Source organism: Euprymna scolopes, chromosome 46 (genome assembly GCF_053919585.1).
Source record: "Euprymna scolopes isolate OS-2025 chromosome 46, ASM5391958v1, whole genome shotgun sequence".
NCBI classification, from domain to species: Eukaryota; Metazoa; Mollusca; class Cephalopoda; order Sepiida; family Sepiolidae; genus Euprymna; species Euprymna scolopes.
This window is the reverse complement of record NC_136527.1, coordinates 90,331,788-90,351,787: the sequence shown is the minus strand read 5'-3', so window position 1 is coordinate 90,351,787 and position 20,000 is coordinate 90,331,788. Positions and strand designations below refer to the sequence as shown.

Below are 20,000 nucleotides of genomic sequence, written 5' to 3'. Positions count from 1 at the left end.
CACTACTCTTATGAGCCTATCGGAGAGAAATGATTTAATGATTGAGAAAACATTTCCAGTTATACCGTAGCTGGAAATCTTGTGAAGTAGACCCTTATGCCATACCTTGTCAAAGGCCTTTGATATGTCGAGAGCAATTGCCCTAGAAAGGAAGCCTTTGTTAAGAGATTCACTAATCCTGTGGGATATAACCGTCAGCACATCTGCGGTAGATCTTGCAGAGCGGAAACCATATTGTGTGTCACTAAGAAGGTTATTCCTGCCGAAGTGGTTGACTATTTCTCTATTTAATATGGATTCCAGCAACTTACTCATAACACACAGGAGACTTATTGGTCTGTATTGAGAGGGAGATGACTTATCATCTGAATTCTTAAATACAGGGCAAACTGATGAGGTCTTCCAGGGAGTCGGAAAGCACTTCTCCTTAAGGCAGCGCTTAAATAGTTTCGTAAGTATGGGAGCAAGTTCTGGTTGAAGCTTTTTTAACACTGTAATTGGGATGCCATCAGGGCCAGTTGCTTTACTGGAATCTAGGTTCTTTATTAGCTTGGCGACCTCATGCACGGATATTTGTATGTTACCTAGCTTGTTCTGTGTTATAGTGGGAAATATGGGGAGTTGATGGCCTTCGTCGCATAGGGTAGAATTAGCTGCAAAGTTCATTGCAAATAGTTTGGCCTTGTCTGACGCTGATGAGATGACCTCTGGTCCATTGATAATGGTTGGGATAGAACGCACACTTCTGTTCAGGATCCTATTTGTTATTTGCCAAAACTGGTGGGATCCAAGCCGCTGATCAGCTACCTTGGATTTAACAGACTGGGCATATAGCTCTCTTGCATTTTTTATTACTCTTTTACAGTGGTTGCTGGCAGACCTAAAAGCAGCTTTAGTCTCAGTGCATCTTGATTAGCTTGGCGACCTCACGCACAGATATTTGTATGTTGCATAGCGTGTTGTCTGTTATAGGAGGAATTCGAATATTCCATTAAAGGTCTCTCAAACACCAAGTTAGAACATAATTTTCCTATCCATCAACCGACCATTTCTTTTGGTTTTACCAGATTCCAAGACCAGAATTTATCTAGTCTGGTGTTTGCAGTTTTGTGCTTTTTACTTGAAGTAAAATCACTTCAAGAAGATGCATCATAGTATTCTGTCAACTCATGTCTTTGACAGTAACCCTCTACTTCAAAGTGGCACTGTGCCTTGTTTGAGGTGAAAATGGAATTAAAAACAAAGATACTTACTGAAACTTTCTCTAAAACTGAAATTAAACAAGTAACAAGTGAATTTACTTGAAGTTGGTAAAATCACGGATTACAATAGAAAAATGCGAGCATGAAAAGTAATATGGTTAAGCTTAAACGTAAAAAAGTAAAGGACTAGTTGTTAAAACTGGAAAAGAAAAGGACAAGATATTCTTGTAAAAAATATAATAAATTTATAAGTTAAAATATTGCAGCATTAAGAATTGATTATATAATATTATTACAATAGAAAAATGCAAGCATCAAAAGTAATATGGTTAAGCTTAAACATGGAAAAGTAAAGGACTAGTTGTTAAAACTGGAAAAGAAAAGGACAAGATATTTTAGTAGAAAATATAATAAATTTATAACTTAAAATAATGCAACATTAAGAATTTAAAAAAATTATCAGGTATCTCACTGCTGATGCAATCTATCTATATAAGAGCCAGGTGCTCCCTAAAATGGGGTACTGTTGCCACTTCTGGGCAGAAGTTGCTCGGCGCGCCCTATCCAGCCTTGATAGAATTCAAAACCATTTCAAAACCCAATGTAATGATGCTCTTTTTTTCTCTTCTTTGCAACCTCTTTCGTTTCTCTGCTCTATCGTTATTTTCATGGCAAGTGCTCGACTGAACTCCAATCCATGGTTCCCCTTGCAAAACTTACACAAAAAAAAAACACTTGACTAGCTAAAACCACTATAAACGATTTCCCCCACTATCTGTGCTTAAATCTAAACGCAAATTCCATGAACAAAGCTTCCTGCCTAGAACTGTCCGTCTGTGGAACCCTGTTCCACTGGCCTGCTTTCCGGTTGAATACAACACGGTAGCCTTCAAGTCCAATGTAAACAAATTCTTATTGAGCAGTCCCCATAAATAATCAAATTCTATCTAATTTACACCATTAACGATTACTACACTACCACCTTACATGCATTAGCCCTTATCCTCGAGTGGCGTTTAGGCCTTGATAAGTGGTGACTCCCAAGTAACAAAAAGAATGAAACATCGATTTCACAGATTAGAAAGTTATTGGTGACATCAAGAAATAAGAAAAGTGTTTTATTTTCTTTATTCTTTGATTGCGCATACAGTTGGTTTTTGTAACTACTCATACAGCATTATCAACGCGGCTATGAGAGGTAAGAACCACTTTAGTGTTTACAGGTCTGAATTTTTTAGATGAGGGTTAATTGTTTAATATTACTTGTTTTGATCGGACTATCGTTTTCATCTTGAGTGTTATTTTTGCAACGTTTCTTCATCCGGCATGTTGGTCATTGTTTTTGTATAACACTACCATTTTCAGCATCATGAGTTGGCTGGTGAAATTAATCAGATCTTTAATTAACTAGCATTTCAGCCCGGCGTTGCCCGGGTGTTTGGAGATGTATGTTGAGCAAAAAAAAAAAAAAAAAAGAAAAAAAAAGCGATCAATATTTATAAACTTTCCCTATTATGATCCCTTAACATTTATTGTTTTGGGCTCAAATATGATTATTAAGTTAGATCCATGTCCAAGGAACCTATATCTAAAATTTTAAACGTTTAGACCCAAAATGGTTGAAGGAGTTCGGTAGAGTTCTCAAATGTCAAATCGTTGAACTTTGAACCCTTAACAGCCAAATTTCTGGCCGAAAACCGATCACGTAGATTTTACCAAATCTCAGTACCCTGTATATCAAATTTCGAGTCTGTAGACTTAAAATTGACAGAGTTATTGCATAGGGAAATGTACACACACAGACACACACACATGTTCACTTTTATTGATAGATAGATAGATAGATAGATTAAACAAAAATATATACGTATACATAAATATATATGGAAACAATATTGTATGTACTGTAAACTTTTATGCAAATATTACGCAAGTATAAATCACGTAGAATATCTGCATGATATAATTACACGTAATAGTTAACTAAAAATGATCATCCCATAAGAAAATCGAAAAAAACTAATAGGGAATTAATTAAAATGAATGTTTAAAAGAATATGCAAATTAGCTAGATCTTTTGTTAGTGAATTCAATTCCATGACCCATATATAAGAAAATTATATATATTTTTTAAATAAATAGAAAAGAGGGTTTTTTTTATATGAATATCAATATACACAAAAGATAAATAAATTTATAGGAGTATAGAAGATAGATTAGACAGGTTAAGATGGACTAATTTAATTGTGAAAAAAATTAATTTCCAAATTACTGCATCATTCGAATTTGAATAAATAAGAAGTAGATTGTTAAAATTAGTGAAAACGAAGAAAAGAAACATTTACAGGGAACATGAATTGGAATAGATACATTGAGAGCATTGCCAAGGCTGCTGCAAAGAAGGTGGGATCTCTCTACCGTGCTAGAAAACTACTTACGCCTGAAAGTATCTTGTACCTCTATAAGGCCACTATCCGCCCATGTACGGAATACTGTTGTCACATTTGGACTGGTATATCTACTACTTGTCTCTCGATCCTGGACAAAAGAGAGTTGCCAACCTGATAGGTCCTGAACTGTCAATGCGTGTCAGTACAGTTGGGAAAGCAGAATTCCGAAAGGGAGTTCCAAAGTCTAGCAATTGTGAGGAAGAAACTATCAGAGTAGAAGGTTTTCTTACATCTAGGGATCTCTACTGTGAAGGGGTGCGATTTAGCGGCTCATCAGGTTTGTTGGGGGGTGTTCATGTCGTGGGGGTACAAGTGATTGTAGTTCATCAGAGCATTCACCATTAAAATTAAATACATGTAGAACAGGCAGAGGGATGCAACATTTCGTCGATGGGACAGATGACGGTTCAGGACCTATCAGGTTGGCAACTCTCTTTTGAACCTTGTCTAGGAGTGAGAGACTAGTAGCCAATGCAAAAGCCCAAATGTGACAACAATACTCCATACATGCGCGAATGGTGGCCTTGTACAAGTACAGGATACTTTTGGCGTAAGTAGTTTTCTAGCACGGTAGAGAGAGCCCATCTTCGTTGCAGCAGCCTTGGCAATGCTCTCAATGTATCTATTCCAGTTAATGTTCCCTGTTACAACTTGCTAGGGAATGAGATGTTTGTTGAAATGAATTTTTTACTCATGTTCACCTCTAACAAGGAGTATCGTCACTCGGACATAAAGGGCTACTATTTGGGACCATGCCTAGGACAGATCTACAAGATATCGGTTTACATTACAGTGCATCTTGTCTCTCACTCCTTGACAGGGTTCAAAAGAGAGTCGTCAATCTGATAGATCCTAAATTGTCATATAAGCTTCAGCCTCTGTTCCATCGTCTAGCTGAAACTACTGTCAATAATTTTCCCCATTCTTTATCTGTGCCAAAATCAAAATGTGGATTCCATGAACAAAGCTTCTTTCTTAGAAGTGCACGCCAGTGGAACTCTCTGCCGCTTGCCTGTTTCCCACCTGACTACAAGTTGGATATCTTCAAGTCCAACATAAACAAATTCCTGACAAACCGCCCTCTTAAGTAATGACACTTTATCAAATCTCCAATACTAAGGATTACTACAATACTATCCCATTGACTACTGTACACGCAATAACCCTTATCCCCGAGTGGCTTCCAGGCCTTGATAAGTGGTGAGTACCATGTAAAAAAAAAAACTTCTGCATATCAGTACAGTCAAGGAAGCAGGAAGCAGGAAGGGAAGTGACTGTTTTCTTTTTGTTTTTTTTTTGCTCAACATACACCTCCAAACACCCAGGCATCGCATGGCAGGTGCTCGTCTGAGCTCCAATCTCTGGTCCCCCCTCGTCAATCTTTCATTATAAACACCCGCCTAGCTGAAACCACTGTCAAAAATTTTCCCCACTCCTTATCTGTGCCAAAATCAAAACGTAGATTCCATGAACAAAACTTCTTTCTAAGAACTGCACGCATGTGGAACTCTGTTCCAGTTGCCTGTTTCCCACTTGACTACAACCTGGATGTCTTCAAGTCCAACGTAAACAAATTCCTGATGAACTGCCCCTTTAAGTAAGACACTTTATCAAATCTCCATTACTAATGATTACTACGATATTATCCCATTGATTACTGTACACGCAATAACCCTGTCCCTGAGTGGCTTCCAGGCCTTGATAAATGGTGAGTACCATGTAAAAAAAAAAACTTCTGCATATCAGTACAGTCAAGGAAGCAGGTAGCAGGAAGGGTATTACAAAATCTAGCTGTTCAGGGGAAGTATTAGAGTATAAAGCTTTCTGGCGGTGAAGGGGTGTGATTTTGTTGCTAAGCAGGTTTGTCAGGGATATTTACATTGAGGAGGTACCAGTACAACGAGTTCATCAGAGCACATTCCATTAAAATATGTTGCGCCGATGGGACAGGGTTGGAAGTGGAATTCTCCTGATTTATAAAATTTTGAGCATCGTTCATCTGTTAAATTTTGCATGTTACATCTCGTGCATAATTTGACCCGAATTCTCGTGAATTCCCGTCAATCATGGATCAGGCAAGACCGGCAATTATCAGTGTCTGCCGAATGTTGTAACAGACGCAGTCTAATGAAAAGAAAACAAAAAAAAAAAAAAAAAAAAACAAACATACAATGAAAATAATAAAAAATAACAAATGAAAAAAAAACAAAAATAACATACAATGAAAATAACCAAAAAATAACCAAAAAATACAAATGCAAATCAAAAATAACAAAAAAAATACCTTGAAAAATGAAAATATGTTTATTTCATTTTATTATATAATTTTTTTTTTTTGCAAAATATTTATCAACAGAAAGTTTTTTTTTTTGTTTGTTTTTTTTCCAATAAAAGATTTTTTGACTGTTAGTACAAGTTTTTTTTTGTTTTCTTTTTTGTAACCATTTTTTTTTTTCTTGCTTTTTTTTTTTCAAGACTTGTTGTTCAGTCAAGTTCTTTTGGTGGCACTGTCCATTTGTACATCTCCAGGAGAAACCATCCTTTACACACGATCTTTTTTTAAGTAAACATTTGTGTTTACAATTGTTGCACCTCATTTTTGGGGGACAGCAATTTCTTCTCCTGACAATATAAGATTGTCTGCATCAATGTTTTCATTTCTTTTTCTAGCATGTATAGATTTATTTTCTTGCCTGTCATTTTTCTGTTTGGCGAGTTTGAAAATATATTTGTTTCTCAGCTTTTCTTTCTTTTTTTTTGTTGGTGTATTCGCTTTCTTCCAATTCGAATGTCGTCTGCTTCCATTTTTCATTGCGCTTTTTCATTGGCTAATTAAACTCCGAAAAATTCAATGAAAAAAATAATAAATAAATAATAAAAAAGTAACTAATCAGAAAATAAAAAGTCACGCCTGCCTCTTTTATCTCACCTTAAAAATCACTAAAAACATAACAGAAAAAAAATTAAATAAATAAAATAAAAAAGTCGAGTTAGCGTTTCAACATTTGAACAACGCTCGGCTAACACCGATGATTGCTGGTCTCGCCCGATCCATGCTTGACGGGAATTCACGAGTGTACATGTTGCATCTCTTGTCATGTATGGATGCCGAAAATGTCTTTTTCTTGTTTTTAAAATGTTTGCAAGCATCATCAACGCTCTGATCCCCAGCTGGCATCAATTGTGATGGATGGCTCTCGTCTGGGTGAGGCCCCGTGTTTTCACAAGCTTCTGGGTTTGACCTTTACTCCTGATCTGAAATGGAACACGTACATCAAGTCTGTTGCCAAGGTCGCTGGAAAGATGGTGGGATCCTTCTACCGCTCCAGAAGATATCTCACTACTGATGCAATTCTCTATCTATATAAAAGCCAAGTACGTCCAAGGATGGAATACTGTTGCCATATCTGGGCAGGAGCTGCCAAAAACAGCCTATCATGCCTTGACAGAGTACAAAATAGACTTCGTGGTTTAGTGGAAGATGCCCTTTTCTCTACCCTGCAACCCCTCTCCCACAGAAGAGACGTTGCGAGCCTATCCTTGTTTTATCGTTATTTTCATGGCAGGTGCTCGTCTGAACTCCAATCCCTGGTCCCCCCTCGCCAATCTTTCACGAAAAACACCCGTCTAGCTGAATCCACTGTGAAAAATTTCCCCCACTCTATATCTGTGCCTAAATCAAAACGCGGATTTCATGAACAAAGCTTCTTTCTTAGAACTGCACGCCTGTGGAACTCTGTTCCGTCTGCCTGCTTCCCTCCGGACTACAACTTGGATGTCTTCAAGTCTAATGTTAACAAATTCCTAATGAACCGCCCCCCCTAATTAAACACTTCATCAAATCTCCTCACTAACGTAATGTACTTGGAATAACCCTTATCCCTGAGTGGCTTCCGGGCCTTGATAAGTGGTGATCACTGTGTAAAAAAAAAAAAAAGCAACTACGTGAATTGTCGACACGGTGTTAGTTTTTATTGACTGTTAGCAAAGGCGACACCTACTTCCAACACAAAGTGACAGATATGTTGCGGACCAGAGTATAAATACCCCAACTCGCTACAAAAGAAAATAATGAAACGAATGGAATGATGTAAACAAGAACTCAATTGCGGGATGGAATAAACATGTCGTTTATTTTCTGTTGAGAAATGAAAGTCTTGGGTGTACACGTGTTCATTTGGCCATTGACGACTACGCGCGTGGAAGGAAAGGGGAATGCAATAGAGAAACGCGAAGTGGGAAGCCGGCCTGCAGAAAGAGAGGGTTAAGCTCTGTAGAGAGTCGTGCACATGTCTGTTTTGATGGACCAAAGCCGAAGGGGAGATAGAGGGAGGAAGTCAATCCAGTTCATGGAGAGAGAAAGCGTATAAAGTGTACATGCGCTTATCCCACATTACAGGAAAGTGACGTTAGAACACGCAGTCAGTTCGTCGACTAAGCAGACTGAATGCTGGTCCGGAAGAAAAAGGGAAGTTGACAGCTTTTGTTGACTTTTAAAGGAAGTGACGTCACAGCTCGGGTGTGTGTGTGTGCGCGCATGAATGTGAGTGTATGTATGAGGCTGCGTATATGCATGCGTGTGTGTGTGCGTATGAGCGTGCATGTATACGTGAAGAAAAACATGTTTGAACAGATATGCAAATCTAAATACTCTTGCATAATTTGAAATGTACTATTAAAGACTACAAAAAAATACAGCGTTTAGAATTTTCAATAAATTTTCTTCAGTTACTAATTTAAAAAAAAAAATGTAAGAGTTTCTAATATTTTTGAAAAGATTAAAAACTTTAAAAATATATATATATACTAGCATTTCAGCCCGGCGTTGCCCGGGTGTTTGGAGGTGTATGTTGAGCAAAAAAAAAAAGCAGTCAATTTTTTAAACTTTGACCTCTATTATGACCTCTTAACATTTATTGTTTTAGACTCAAATCAAGTTATTAAGTTAGATCCATGTCCAAGAAACCTATATCTAAAATTTCAATTGTTTATACACAAAATTGGCGGAGGAGTTTGGTAGAGTTCTCAAAGGTCAAATCGTTGAACCCCTTAACAGCAAATTTCTGGCCGAAAACGGATTACAAAGATTTTCCTAAATCTCAGTATTCTGTATATCAAATTTCGAGTCTGTAGACTGAAAATTGACAAAGTTATTGCGTAGGGAAATGTACACAGACACACACACACACAGACAGACAGACACGTTCACTTTTATAGATATATTGATAAATAAATTCTATTTTCAGACTATTTTCACACCTTAGCCTGGCTGAAAAATTTTGTGTGGATGACATTGTGTCACCCCTCTTTTGCTGTCACCCGGGGTGGACCGCCCCACCCCCACCCCCGGTCCCCTTTAGCTATGCCACTGAGAGGGATATACCGCGGTAATGTTTGTAGTTTATGTGGTCACTAATTATTTTACAAAATAATGACGTTGAAGCACTGTTTCTGGAGCAGTTATATAAATAGAACTGTTTTTTTTTTTTTTGCTTTGATATGTTTGCTTGAGCCAAATGCTACTTCAACCAACCATACATGCGACGAATGTTCCTATTGATTTCCCTCCCCACAAGGGCAGAGTTAGATAGAAAGTCGCTTTTTAAAGTGGGGTAAAATCCAGCTCGCCAAAAAAAGGGCACTCTGGATAGGAACAAAAAATAAAATTGCCTCGGTCATGAAGGATTTCTCCTACACTGACTGAGGACAGAAAAGGTGAAGTGCAACGCCAGCACAGATACTACACTCTGATCCTAGTCAAAAGGCTTTTTCTTACTTACTTTAGGCCTTCATCGCTGACTTTTTTCAGGAATGCCCTTTCTGAACTACACTGGAGTTTATTCTCTCTCTCTCTCTCTATCTCTCTTGCTCTTTCTTATTTTCTCTCTCTCTGTTTTTATCTAATTTTCTCTTTATTTCTCTCTCTCTTTCTCTCTCTGATAAACCTGTTCGTTGCAGCGTTGTAAAATTCATCAAATATATGAACCAACCATATTTCAGCATTGCCAGAAGAGCATTCTTTATTGTATTAATATGAAGCATTTGTACAGGTTTTGTAATGCCGCCATACTGGTGTTTAGACGAAGGGGCTTTTCTGGTTTGATTGAACAATCTACTTGGACTTGAGACGAAGTTTACTTCTAACCACAATGGTCTGTCACGGTCAGCACTTTGCTAACTACAAGATGCCTTCAATAAGTGTACAGACTTTTTTCGTATGGGCACGTTTATTGATGATACATACATGAAACTTAGTCACCTTCGAAGTACTCTCCTTCGGCTGTAATACACTCGTACCGTTCCAACAACTTCTAGAAGGTCCCATGGAAGTCCTCTTTCGTGTGTGTGTCAATGACCCTCGCCACAGCCCCTAAATGAAGAACTCTATATAACACATTCAAATTGTCTCGTAATGACAGCCTCTAAGGTTTTCCTTGAATAACCAAAAGTCACAAATGAACTTTTTGAATCCCATCTTGGTCAAATAGTTTGTGACAAGGATGGAGCACCCTTGGGACAAACTTCTAGCAAATCTTCTGCATCTTCAGTTATTCTTGAATAATTTTGTATACATCCTGATCGCCGAGTATTCGCAGAGCTTCCACCGCCACTTGTGAATAAGGCTTCCTCTCAATTCCGGGCCTCTATCAAAGCGGTAATTGAGGCTGAAGGTGGCTACCTTGAATAGATGTCAGCTCTACTATATAGGGAAACCTGGGGCAAAATGAGATACTTAAGGGAAAAAGAACTGTCGAGTCAAAGATAGCATTGACATATAAACCATATTCTGTGTACTGAGCATTCAAAGTATTGGAAAACAATGCCACAACAACAACAAAAAAACGGTAAGCCACTTCTTTCTCCACACTCCCCCTTGATCTCATGATCACAGAGACGACAGGGGGGTGGTGATCGCCGCCGTCGGGTGCTTCTACGAAGGGGGACAGTGCTGCTCTCGTCTTCGCGTGCGCTCTCATCCACCGCTGATGGTCGGGGAAGGCTTCATCTCTGTGGAGGTTACTGATATCAGAGTCACTGCTTGATAGGGATGGTGCAAACCAAAGCGATGGCCCACTCGTCTCAGAGTCAGAATCACTCTCATCGTCCACTGGAGGTGGTACATGTGTCGCCAGCCGTAGGTCCCTAACGTGACGGGGTACGCCATCAACCTGGACACTCTGCTGACTCACCACATCCGTCACTGTGCCTCGTTTATACTTGTCAGTACATCGGTTTCCTGGCGGCTTCACCCAGACAGCATCCCCTTTAGCGTATCGATTCCGTTCTATCTCAGTGGCCACAGTTGTATCGGGGTGGATTCCTTTTTCTCGGACATGCTACTGATAGATTGCGTTTGCAGGCGCCATTCCTGGAGAGACGCCATCCTTTGGCATGAGATTATACCAGTACACAGCTTCTGCGATGGTGCACTGCTTCCTGGTTGCAATTGTTTTGATGCTGCGATGGCTTCTCTCAGCTATACCATTGCCAGAAGGCACATAAGCGCATCTAAGCCGCAGCCGCACACCCCATTCTTGTAAGAACTGCCTCATCTGATGGCTGCAAAAGGCTGGGTTGTTGTCCATCAGCACTTCATCGGGCGCACCTCTTTCACAGAACACAGATGACAGCTGACGAATAATGTTGCAAGAGTCCTGGCGCCCGAGGAGTCTCCAGACTGCGAAACGTGTAGGCCCACAATCGATGAAGGTAAGGAAGTGGTTGCCACCGTAGTGTGTGATGTCCATGCCCACTCTCTGACACTTACCACTCACTCCTACCTCCCCTTTCTTCCATCGTGCTGGAGCTGGGTCGATGGATTGGCAGGCCTCGCAACTTTCCACCACTCTTCGGATATCTTTTTTTCCTACTCCTGGATCAATCATCTTGACAAAGTACAGTGTCCGCTTGATGCCAGGATGTCCACACTGTCGATGAATGTCCATGATGCGTGCTGCATCCACATTACACACAACTGCTGCACATGTGTTTTGCAAATTATCAGCATCTCTTCGAGCACCAGCCAGAAGCCATCGTTGAGGGACTCTTGTCATCGCATCTGCTCTGTTGAGCGCAGACCTGATCAACACTACGTCAACGGTCAGGTCATACTCTGTGATGGTGTCGACCAAGGTGGCAAGCCATCTTCGAATTAACATCTCACTCGATGCTCGTGTCGTCAGCCGTGCTCTTCCACTTAATGCATCGGTTATCCACCGATGAGTGCATGCCGAGTCAGTCATGATATGTAGAACCTTGGGGTGCCATTGAAGCGCCAAGTTAACGCCCTTCAATGTGGCATCAAGTTCGGCCAGGTTTATGTGCCTCGAATCATTCTCTAGCCGAAGCCAACAGGCATCTTCAATAATGGAATCATTAACTGCAAGGGCAACTCCAAGGGCCAGTGAACTAGCATCCACCCAGACCGTGAACTCATTCCCGCTGATGCACCACTTTCCCTGAACGGGGTCATCACTGGTCACTCTGGACACAGTCTCTGTCAACATGCTCCTTAGGGTGACATCGTGTACTGCATCGTCTCATCCCGACGACACGGCTGTTGCACGTCTCTTTATGGCTGCCACGGCCACCCTGAGCCAACCACACACAGGGAAATGGCCTACCATCTTTCCAAAAAGCGAAAACACTGTTCGTCGAGTGATGTTTGATGGGAACTTGGGAACGTGACTTCCTCTTCTCCAGCAAAAATCCCTCCTTGCTATTGCGCACGTGCAGGCCGAGAACTTTTGCTCCATCACACAGACGCTCTGGTTCCTTACATGTCAGTCCAAAGCTTTCAAAGTGCATTCTAACCGATTGCGCTGACATGAGGTTCTCATTGACGAATATATCATCGATATATGAGGATGTTGCCTGTTGCACTGCCTCATCTTGCTGCCGGATAGCATGCATGATTGCTGTCATAATGCCTGGGGCCACATTTAGACCGAACCCTAGCCTGGTTAGACAATATCGGGTTCCTCTAATTTCCACAGTCTGAAATGGCCACAATTTCTTCTCAATGCGTATTTGCAGATAGGCCCTGCGTAGGTTCAGAGTTGCCACGTTCCATCCCTGCTGTCGCCACTCCCTTAATTTAAGTGCACACACATCAGCCCTTGCCGTATATGGGTCGACATGCTCATTGAGTTCACGGTAGTCTAGGATGGGGCGGACCTTTTGTTTGGTCTCTTGTATGACGGCCATCAAGGGAATCAGCCCTCGCGGGGGGCCAAGCTCATCCTCTGGGTATGGAAGAAGCCAGCCATTGTCGATCCACGTTTGCAGTTCTTCTTCATACTGTTCCCTTAGCCACATGGGTGGGGGATATTCCGATAACCGGTTTCGCAAGGATATTGGTGGCTGATCGTTTGACCACTTCGAAGACGCCGTCCATGCATTGGTGTTTCTATCATACTCTGCATGAAAGTCAGGCTCGTCGAGAGTTATGGCAGCACAAACATGTTTCTCACATCGGGAGAACTGTACCTTGCCGGTTCTGTCCACGGTAATTCCACCCAGTTGTGTAATCAAGTCCATACCAAGGAGTAGGTCGTACCCGAGAAGCTCTCCCTCCATCACCAGGGCTTGCACGGCTACTGCAGGCCCGTCGTTGATGCTTGCGCGGATAATGCTCACCCCACAAGAGGCTAGTGAACCTCCGCCTACAGTTAGTACCGGAATTCTCTCTGCTTTCCAAGTGGCACAGCATATCTTGCTTACGAGAGTCTGGGTGCACCCAGTGTCCACAAGTGCGAGGCGATCGCTTCCATTAATGTGTATGCTTACAGTGGGTAGCGCCCCGCTCAATGATGATCTGGGGAGAAGACTAGCACTGTAGCTTCTTCCCCTTGCCCGTTTCCCGGATAGGTGCGGGCCAGGTGTCCGCGTTTTTTGCACTCGTAGCACTGCTGCACGTTAAGTTTCCGAGTTGGTTGACGTAACGAAAGACAATCACGGGCCAAATGGTTGGGTCCTCCACACTTATAGCAGGTTGTAGCTGTGCTTAGGTCCTGCAATCCAACCTGTGATGGTTGTACAGCTGCCACTTGGTCTATAGTGTTAGGGCTTTTCTTTAGTATTGCTCGTGCCCATGCCAATACTTCCGATATGTCCATCTCGTCCACTTGGGATGAAGCACGGAGCAGATCTTCCACACTCTTAGGTAATCCTGCAACAAAGGCGCACACCAAGCCTTTGTCTGACATCCCTCCAAAAAGGACCAATAGCTTTTTTAGCTCAGCCAGATACACATCAACCGTTTCCCTGGGATGTAATTTTCGGGCCATGAATTCCTTCCATGCAGTAATTGGATCTAATGCAAATGCTGTAAAAAGGGCGCGCTTGATGCAGGAAAAATCTGTTTTTTCCTCATCAGCCAACTGCTGGTATACTGCATATGCTCCCCCAGTGAGGCGCATTGAGACCACGCATTCTATACGCTTCACCCCACTGAGCTGACATATTAATTCTGCTTTTTCGACCCATTCCTGCACTGAGTGATCAGTGCTACTGCCATCAAACAGGGGAATTAGCTTGGGGTAAAATCCTGACGTCATGCCGAAATAGCTTGTGTTCGTTACAACTCTACTTTCAACCGAGTCGTTGTTTGTTTCGTTCACCACACTCTTTTCTTCTACTTCTTCTTTTACACACGTCCGTTCGCTTAAGTGACTAAAACTCGTCTCTCTTCCCGCTTTCCTTTCCTCGTTATTTATGAAAGCAGGGTACGAGATTCTCCGAGATTCCCCGAGATTCCCCGAGACTTTTTTCCACATAAACGCATGCGGGCGCCATCTTGATTCTTAGTTTGTGCTCTGCAGGCACAAACGCGCAGCCTCCTTAACGGTAAGCCACTTCTTTCTCCACACCCCTTGACAGGCTACCCAGCTTTCTGCACTCTCAGACTACAGTTCGTCACAGATCTAAATAGATAAATTTTGAATACTTACTCCTTTTTGATGTACGGGGCTGAATAAAACAATGGTATACGTTGGCGGCAAGGCGTTACCACGTGATCTCTTGATCAGACTCCTCACGAAAGAGCTCTCTCTCTCTCTCTCTCTCTCTCCCTCTGTTTCAGTTATCTGTGGTGTCTCGTTTTACCCCGTATCTCATTTTGCCCCAGGTTCCCCTAAGCAAGTTATTTGAAATGATTTTAAGCTGTAGTGTTGTTTTCTTTAGGTCGACAATTTTATTTGTTTCATTCTGTACTCTCGACATTTGACGCTTCTACACTATTGGGACGAGATTTTGTAGTCAATAAATGGAGTTTGCAGATAAAAAAAAAACAATGATTTCAAATTTTTTTTTTTTTTTTTGTCAATTCTAATAAATCACAATGTTAGCTTCCAAATTATGCAGTCGGAATTACCTGAATATTAATGAATTATTTTTTAAAAAATTTAATCATGTTAGTAGGTGAAAAATTTCGGCCATTTTTTTTAAATAAAAACAGAAAATTACCTCCCTTTTGAACTCTCCTGTGTTATACGATCGTTTTCATCAAATTCTATTTTTTTATTTTCTTTAATAAATAATTTTCTACCTTATCGGTTTTCGTAATTTTTGGATATAATCATCTAAAAAAAAACGAGAAATACGTAGATACCATTGTTTGCATGTGAAATTCAGTTTTACGCTTTCCGAAATTTCGTCCCAACAGTGTAGAAGATTCCGACGTTTTATAAGTTTTGTAAGATTTTTATAATTTTTTTTCTTTCAGTCGATGGAACGGATTTTGTTTTTGTTGACAAAAACGAAGTTATTGACGGTCGGAATGGACAGAAGATACTTGTCAAAATGATTTTCCCTGGGAGTCCCCCGTCAGTACAGGAATTAAATATATTTATATAAACTGATGGACTATTAATTACTGGAACATTCTAAACAAAAATTAAGCTTACACGTAAAAAAAAAAAAAAATAAAAAAAAATAACACGTGGTTATCGAAAAAAGAAGGATTTAAATTTTGGACTTTACCGGTAAATTACCAGATAAGTGATATTTTTTTGTTGTTTTAAATTTGAGTATTTTATTTATTCATGTTTTATCTTCAATTTGTGATATATAAAACGTTTAAAGCAAAATTAATTATTAAATTTCTCATAGACATTCCAAAATGGGGGGTGAATTTATAAAACAACGTTTGTCTAAAATATTATATTTAGTTTATCGGAAAGAGCATAAAATTTTACATTGACCCTGAAAAAAAACGTAACAATTGAACGAATAGGAAAATTTTGATAGATTTTTAAAGTTTAAAAATTGAAAAATATTCATCTCATAAAAATCAATTGATTTCACTACGTAACAAAATGGCTGCCTGAGCGCACGCACGCACTTTGTAAACAATGTTTTTTAAAAAATGAAAAATAATATTTCTATTATTTTTTAAACAACTTAAATAGTTTATTTTGGAAGCATATTCTATAAAGAAAATAAATAACCCACTTTAGAAAGAGAAATTACGAGTTTTCTATATTTTAATCGCAGTTTTCTGTTAGGGGTGTCAAAAATTCCCCCAAATTTCTGATACTGCTAAGGCTGCAGTAGTATATTTTAATCCGTTGCGAAGGGCATATTTATTTATGGGTGAATATGTTAAATATCATTGGTAAATTTTCAGATTATTAGGTCCACCTCCACCTCTAGGTGTATCAGAATTTTTGTAGGAATTTTTGACACCCCTAACACAAAACTGCGAATAAAATATAAAAAAAACTCGTAATTTCTCTTTTTAAAGTGGGTTGTTTATTTTCTTTATGGATTATACTTCCAAAATAAACTATTAAAGTTGTATTAAAAGTAATAGAAATATTTAAAAAAAAATAGTAATGAAATCAATTGAATTTTACGAGTTCAGTATTTTTCAATTTTTAAACTTTAAAAATCTATCAAAATTTTTCTATTGATTCTATTTTTACGATATTTTCAGGGTCAATGTGAAATTTTATGCTCTTTCCAATAAACCGAATATAATATTTTAGACAAACGTTTGTTTTTTTTAATTCATGCCCCCCCTTTTGAAATGTCTATTAAAAAGTAAATAATTAATTTACTCACCAAAGTGTTATATATCACAAATTGAAGATAAAAGATCAATAAATAATATATTCAAATTTAAAACAAAAAAAAAGTAGTGTTTTTTTAGAAATTTACCTTTAAAGTCCGAAGTTTAAAACCTTTTTTTTTTTTTTAAAAAAAAACACGTTTTTTTGGGTTTTTTTTTAGTGAAATCTTGGTCCTTGCTCCTTTAATTGAAAAAAAAAAAATTAGGGGTTGAATTACATTTTTCGAGGAGTTATAAGCTTCGAAAGATAGCGGGTGGAATTATTCAATAGGTTTCACGAAATTTCTGACGCTGCTAGTCCACCTCCACAATTTTCTTTTAAATGACGACTTTTATAAGTTTTCAACTATTCTGAATACGAAAATCGCATTGAAATTTTGCAGAAATAAGTAGTTATCGAGATATAAAAAGTTGTATTATGCATTGTATTCTTTGGCGGCCATCTTGTTTACGCGCGTGCGGGCGCCATAAACAAATCTACTCACCTACTGCACGCGTGTAAAAAAATGTCCCCCAAAGAATACAATGCATAATACAACTTTTTATATCTCGATAACTAATCATTTCTGTAAAATTTCAATGCGATTTTCGTATTCACCATAGTCGAAAACTTATAAAAGGTGCCATTTAAAAGAAAATTGTCGAGGTGGACCTAATCTAAAAAAATACCATATAATTTTACGTGTAGGAATCCAAAATATGAAATACGAGTTCCAGTCAAATTTTTGTAATTCTTATAAACTTATTCTATAGGGGAGGAAGGATAAATTTATCGCCCTAAAAACTACTACAGATTTATTTTTAAATTTTTATCGAAAAAATAAATTCAGGTAACTTGCTTATGTAGTAGAGCTGACATCTATTCAATGTAGCCGCCTTCAGCCTCAATCACTGCCTTGATACGGGTTCGGAACTGGGAGCATGCCGTTACCATAAGCGCTGGCGGATGGCGGTGATCCGGCTGGCTTTGGTGTTGTGGGAGATTATGTTAGTGATGTTGATGTTCTCGACATATGACCATATGAAGTAGTCTAGCGGGTTCATGGTTGGCAGAGGAGGGAGCCAGTGAGAGGTAGCACTCCTTTTGAAGTCAAACCTGGGTCTCTTTGGACTTGTGGGCTGGGGCTGAGTCCTGTTACCACACCCAGAGTCTACGATCAGCCACCTGATTGCACCAGGGGATCACTAGGTGTGTCAGAAATTTCGTGAAAAATATTGAATAATTCCACCCCGTCTTTCCAAGCTTATAACTCCTCGAAAAATGTAGTTCAAACCCTAATTTTTTTTTCAATTAAAGGAGCAAGGACCAAGGTTTCATTAAAAAAAAAAAAAAAAAAAAACTAAAAAAAAAAACAAAGAACGTGGTTTAAAAACAAAAAAAAAAGGTTTTAAACTTCGGACTTTACAGGTAAATTTCTAAAAATAACACTACTTTTTTTTGTTTTAAATTTGAATATATTATTTATTGATCTTTTATCTTCAATTTGTGATATATAAAACTTTGGTGAGTAAATCAATTATTTACTTTTTAATAGACATTTCAAAATGGGGGGGGGCAGAATTAAAAAAAAAACGTTTACCTAAAATATTATATTCGGTTTATTGGAAAAAGCATAAAATTTCACATTGACCCTGAAAATATCTAAAAATTGAATCAATAGAAAAATGTTGATAGATTTTTAAAGTTTAAAAAATACTGAACTCTTAAAATTCAATTAATTTCATTACTGTTTTTTTTTTTTTAAATTTAAAAACATATTTCTATTACTTTTTATACAACTTTAATAGTTTATTTTGGAAGTATAATCCATAAAGAAAATAAATAACCCACTTTTAAAAGAGAAATTACGAGTTTTTTTTTTTATTTTATTCGCAGTTTCGTGTTAGGGATGTCAAAAATTCCTACAAAAATTCTGATATATCTAGGGGATCACCAAACTCTTCACACATCCCGGTACATGTTGGTGTTGCTTCGAAGATGTGAGGTAGCATGATGTGGCCCTCGCTTGAAACCGCACCAAAGGCCATAACCGTGGCTGGAAACTTCGTTGAGCTGTGCCCTTAAATGATGAACTGTCCGGATTTGCATTTCTAGGGTGCTGGCAATGGTCCTGTTATCATAACTTGGATCGGCAGAGAGCATGAGTTGTACAGTGGTGCATCTCCAATCTCGTTCGTTCAACATTGTGCCATTTTCAGACCTGATAGAAGGTTCCTATCGCTCTTGGAATTTGTACACAACTGGCCAACTAGTAGATGGTCTGCAACAACAAAAAAAGAAAAAAACGGTTTTCATCAAACGGAAATGGAATCATGCCGTCTTTATTAGGACGACAATTTTATCGTTTCACTCTGTAGTAGGGTGTATTCCAATTCCTGCTGTAGCTGTTCATTTGGGCCTGAAATCATAAAAATCGGACAGTCATCTCATAAGATGTATTAGCAATCATCATCACCATCATCGTGTGCAGGCATTGACAGCTATGTCTCTCTCTCTTTCTCTCTCTTTCTCTCTCTCTCTTTCTCTCTCGTTCTCTTTCTCTCTCTCTCGTTCTCTCTCTTTCTCTTTTTCTCTCTCTCTTTCTCTCTCGTTCTCTCTCTTTCTCTTTCTCTCTCGTTCTCTCTCTTTCTCTCTTTCTCTCTCGTTCTCTCTCTTTCTCTCTCTCTCTCTCTCTCTCTCTCTCTTTCGTTCTCTCTCTTTCTCTTTCTCTCTTTCTCTCTCTCTTTCTCTCCTTCTCTCTTTCTCTATCTCTTTTTCTCTTTCTCTATCTCTTTCTCTCTCTCTTTCTCTCTCTTTCTCTCTCTCGTCTCTCTCTCTATTTCTCTCTCTTGCTCTCGCTCTCTCTCTCTCCCTTTCTCTCTTTCTCTCTCTCTCCTTCTCTCTTTCTCTTTCTCTCCTTCTCTCTTTCTCTGTCTCTTTCTCTATCTCTTTCTCTCTCTCTCTCTCTCTCTTTCTCATCTCTTTCTCTCTATTTCTCTCTCTTGCTCTCTCTCTCTCTCTCCCTTTCTCTCTTTCTCTCTCGAGGCATTCATGAATTCATTGTTGCCCACCATTTTTAATCTTGCCCAAGTATTCAGTCTGTCAACATATGTTTCTCACTGTTGTCCTTTGCTTCTTCTACCCATAGTCTTTTCCTGTCAAACTAATCTGTTCTATTCCGTTTTTTCTGTAGACATTTTTTCTGTAGACATGGCCCATGAATCTTATTTGTCTTTTCTGGTGTTGGTCTTATTAGAGAACTTTCTGTGTTTACCATTTCTAATACTTCCTGTTTT

At 39.0% G+C, this 20,000-nt stretch overlaps 1 protein-coding gene across 6 annotated transcripts in view; it reads left to right on the top strand.

Moving 5' to 3' along the window:
* The window catches only part of LOC145270662 (uncharacterized), a 111,579-nt gene that overhangs the window by 32,309 nt on the left and 59,270 nt on the right, over window positions 1-20,000 (top strand). For 3 of the 6 annotated variants that reach the window (XM_080126293.1, XM_080126295.1, XM_080126296.1), the window contains one exon: window positions 2,343-2,400. The exons of the other annotated variants lie outside the window; for them this stretch is intronic. In XM_080126293.1, coding sequence (XP_079982419.1) covers window positions 2,343-2,400 — 58 coding nt within the window. The remainder of the gene's footprint in view (window positions 1-2,342; window positions 2,401-20,000) is intronic. 6 annotated transcript variants of the gene reach the window in all.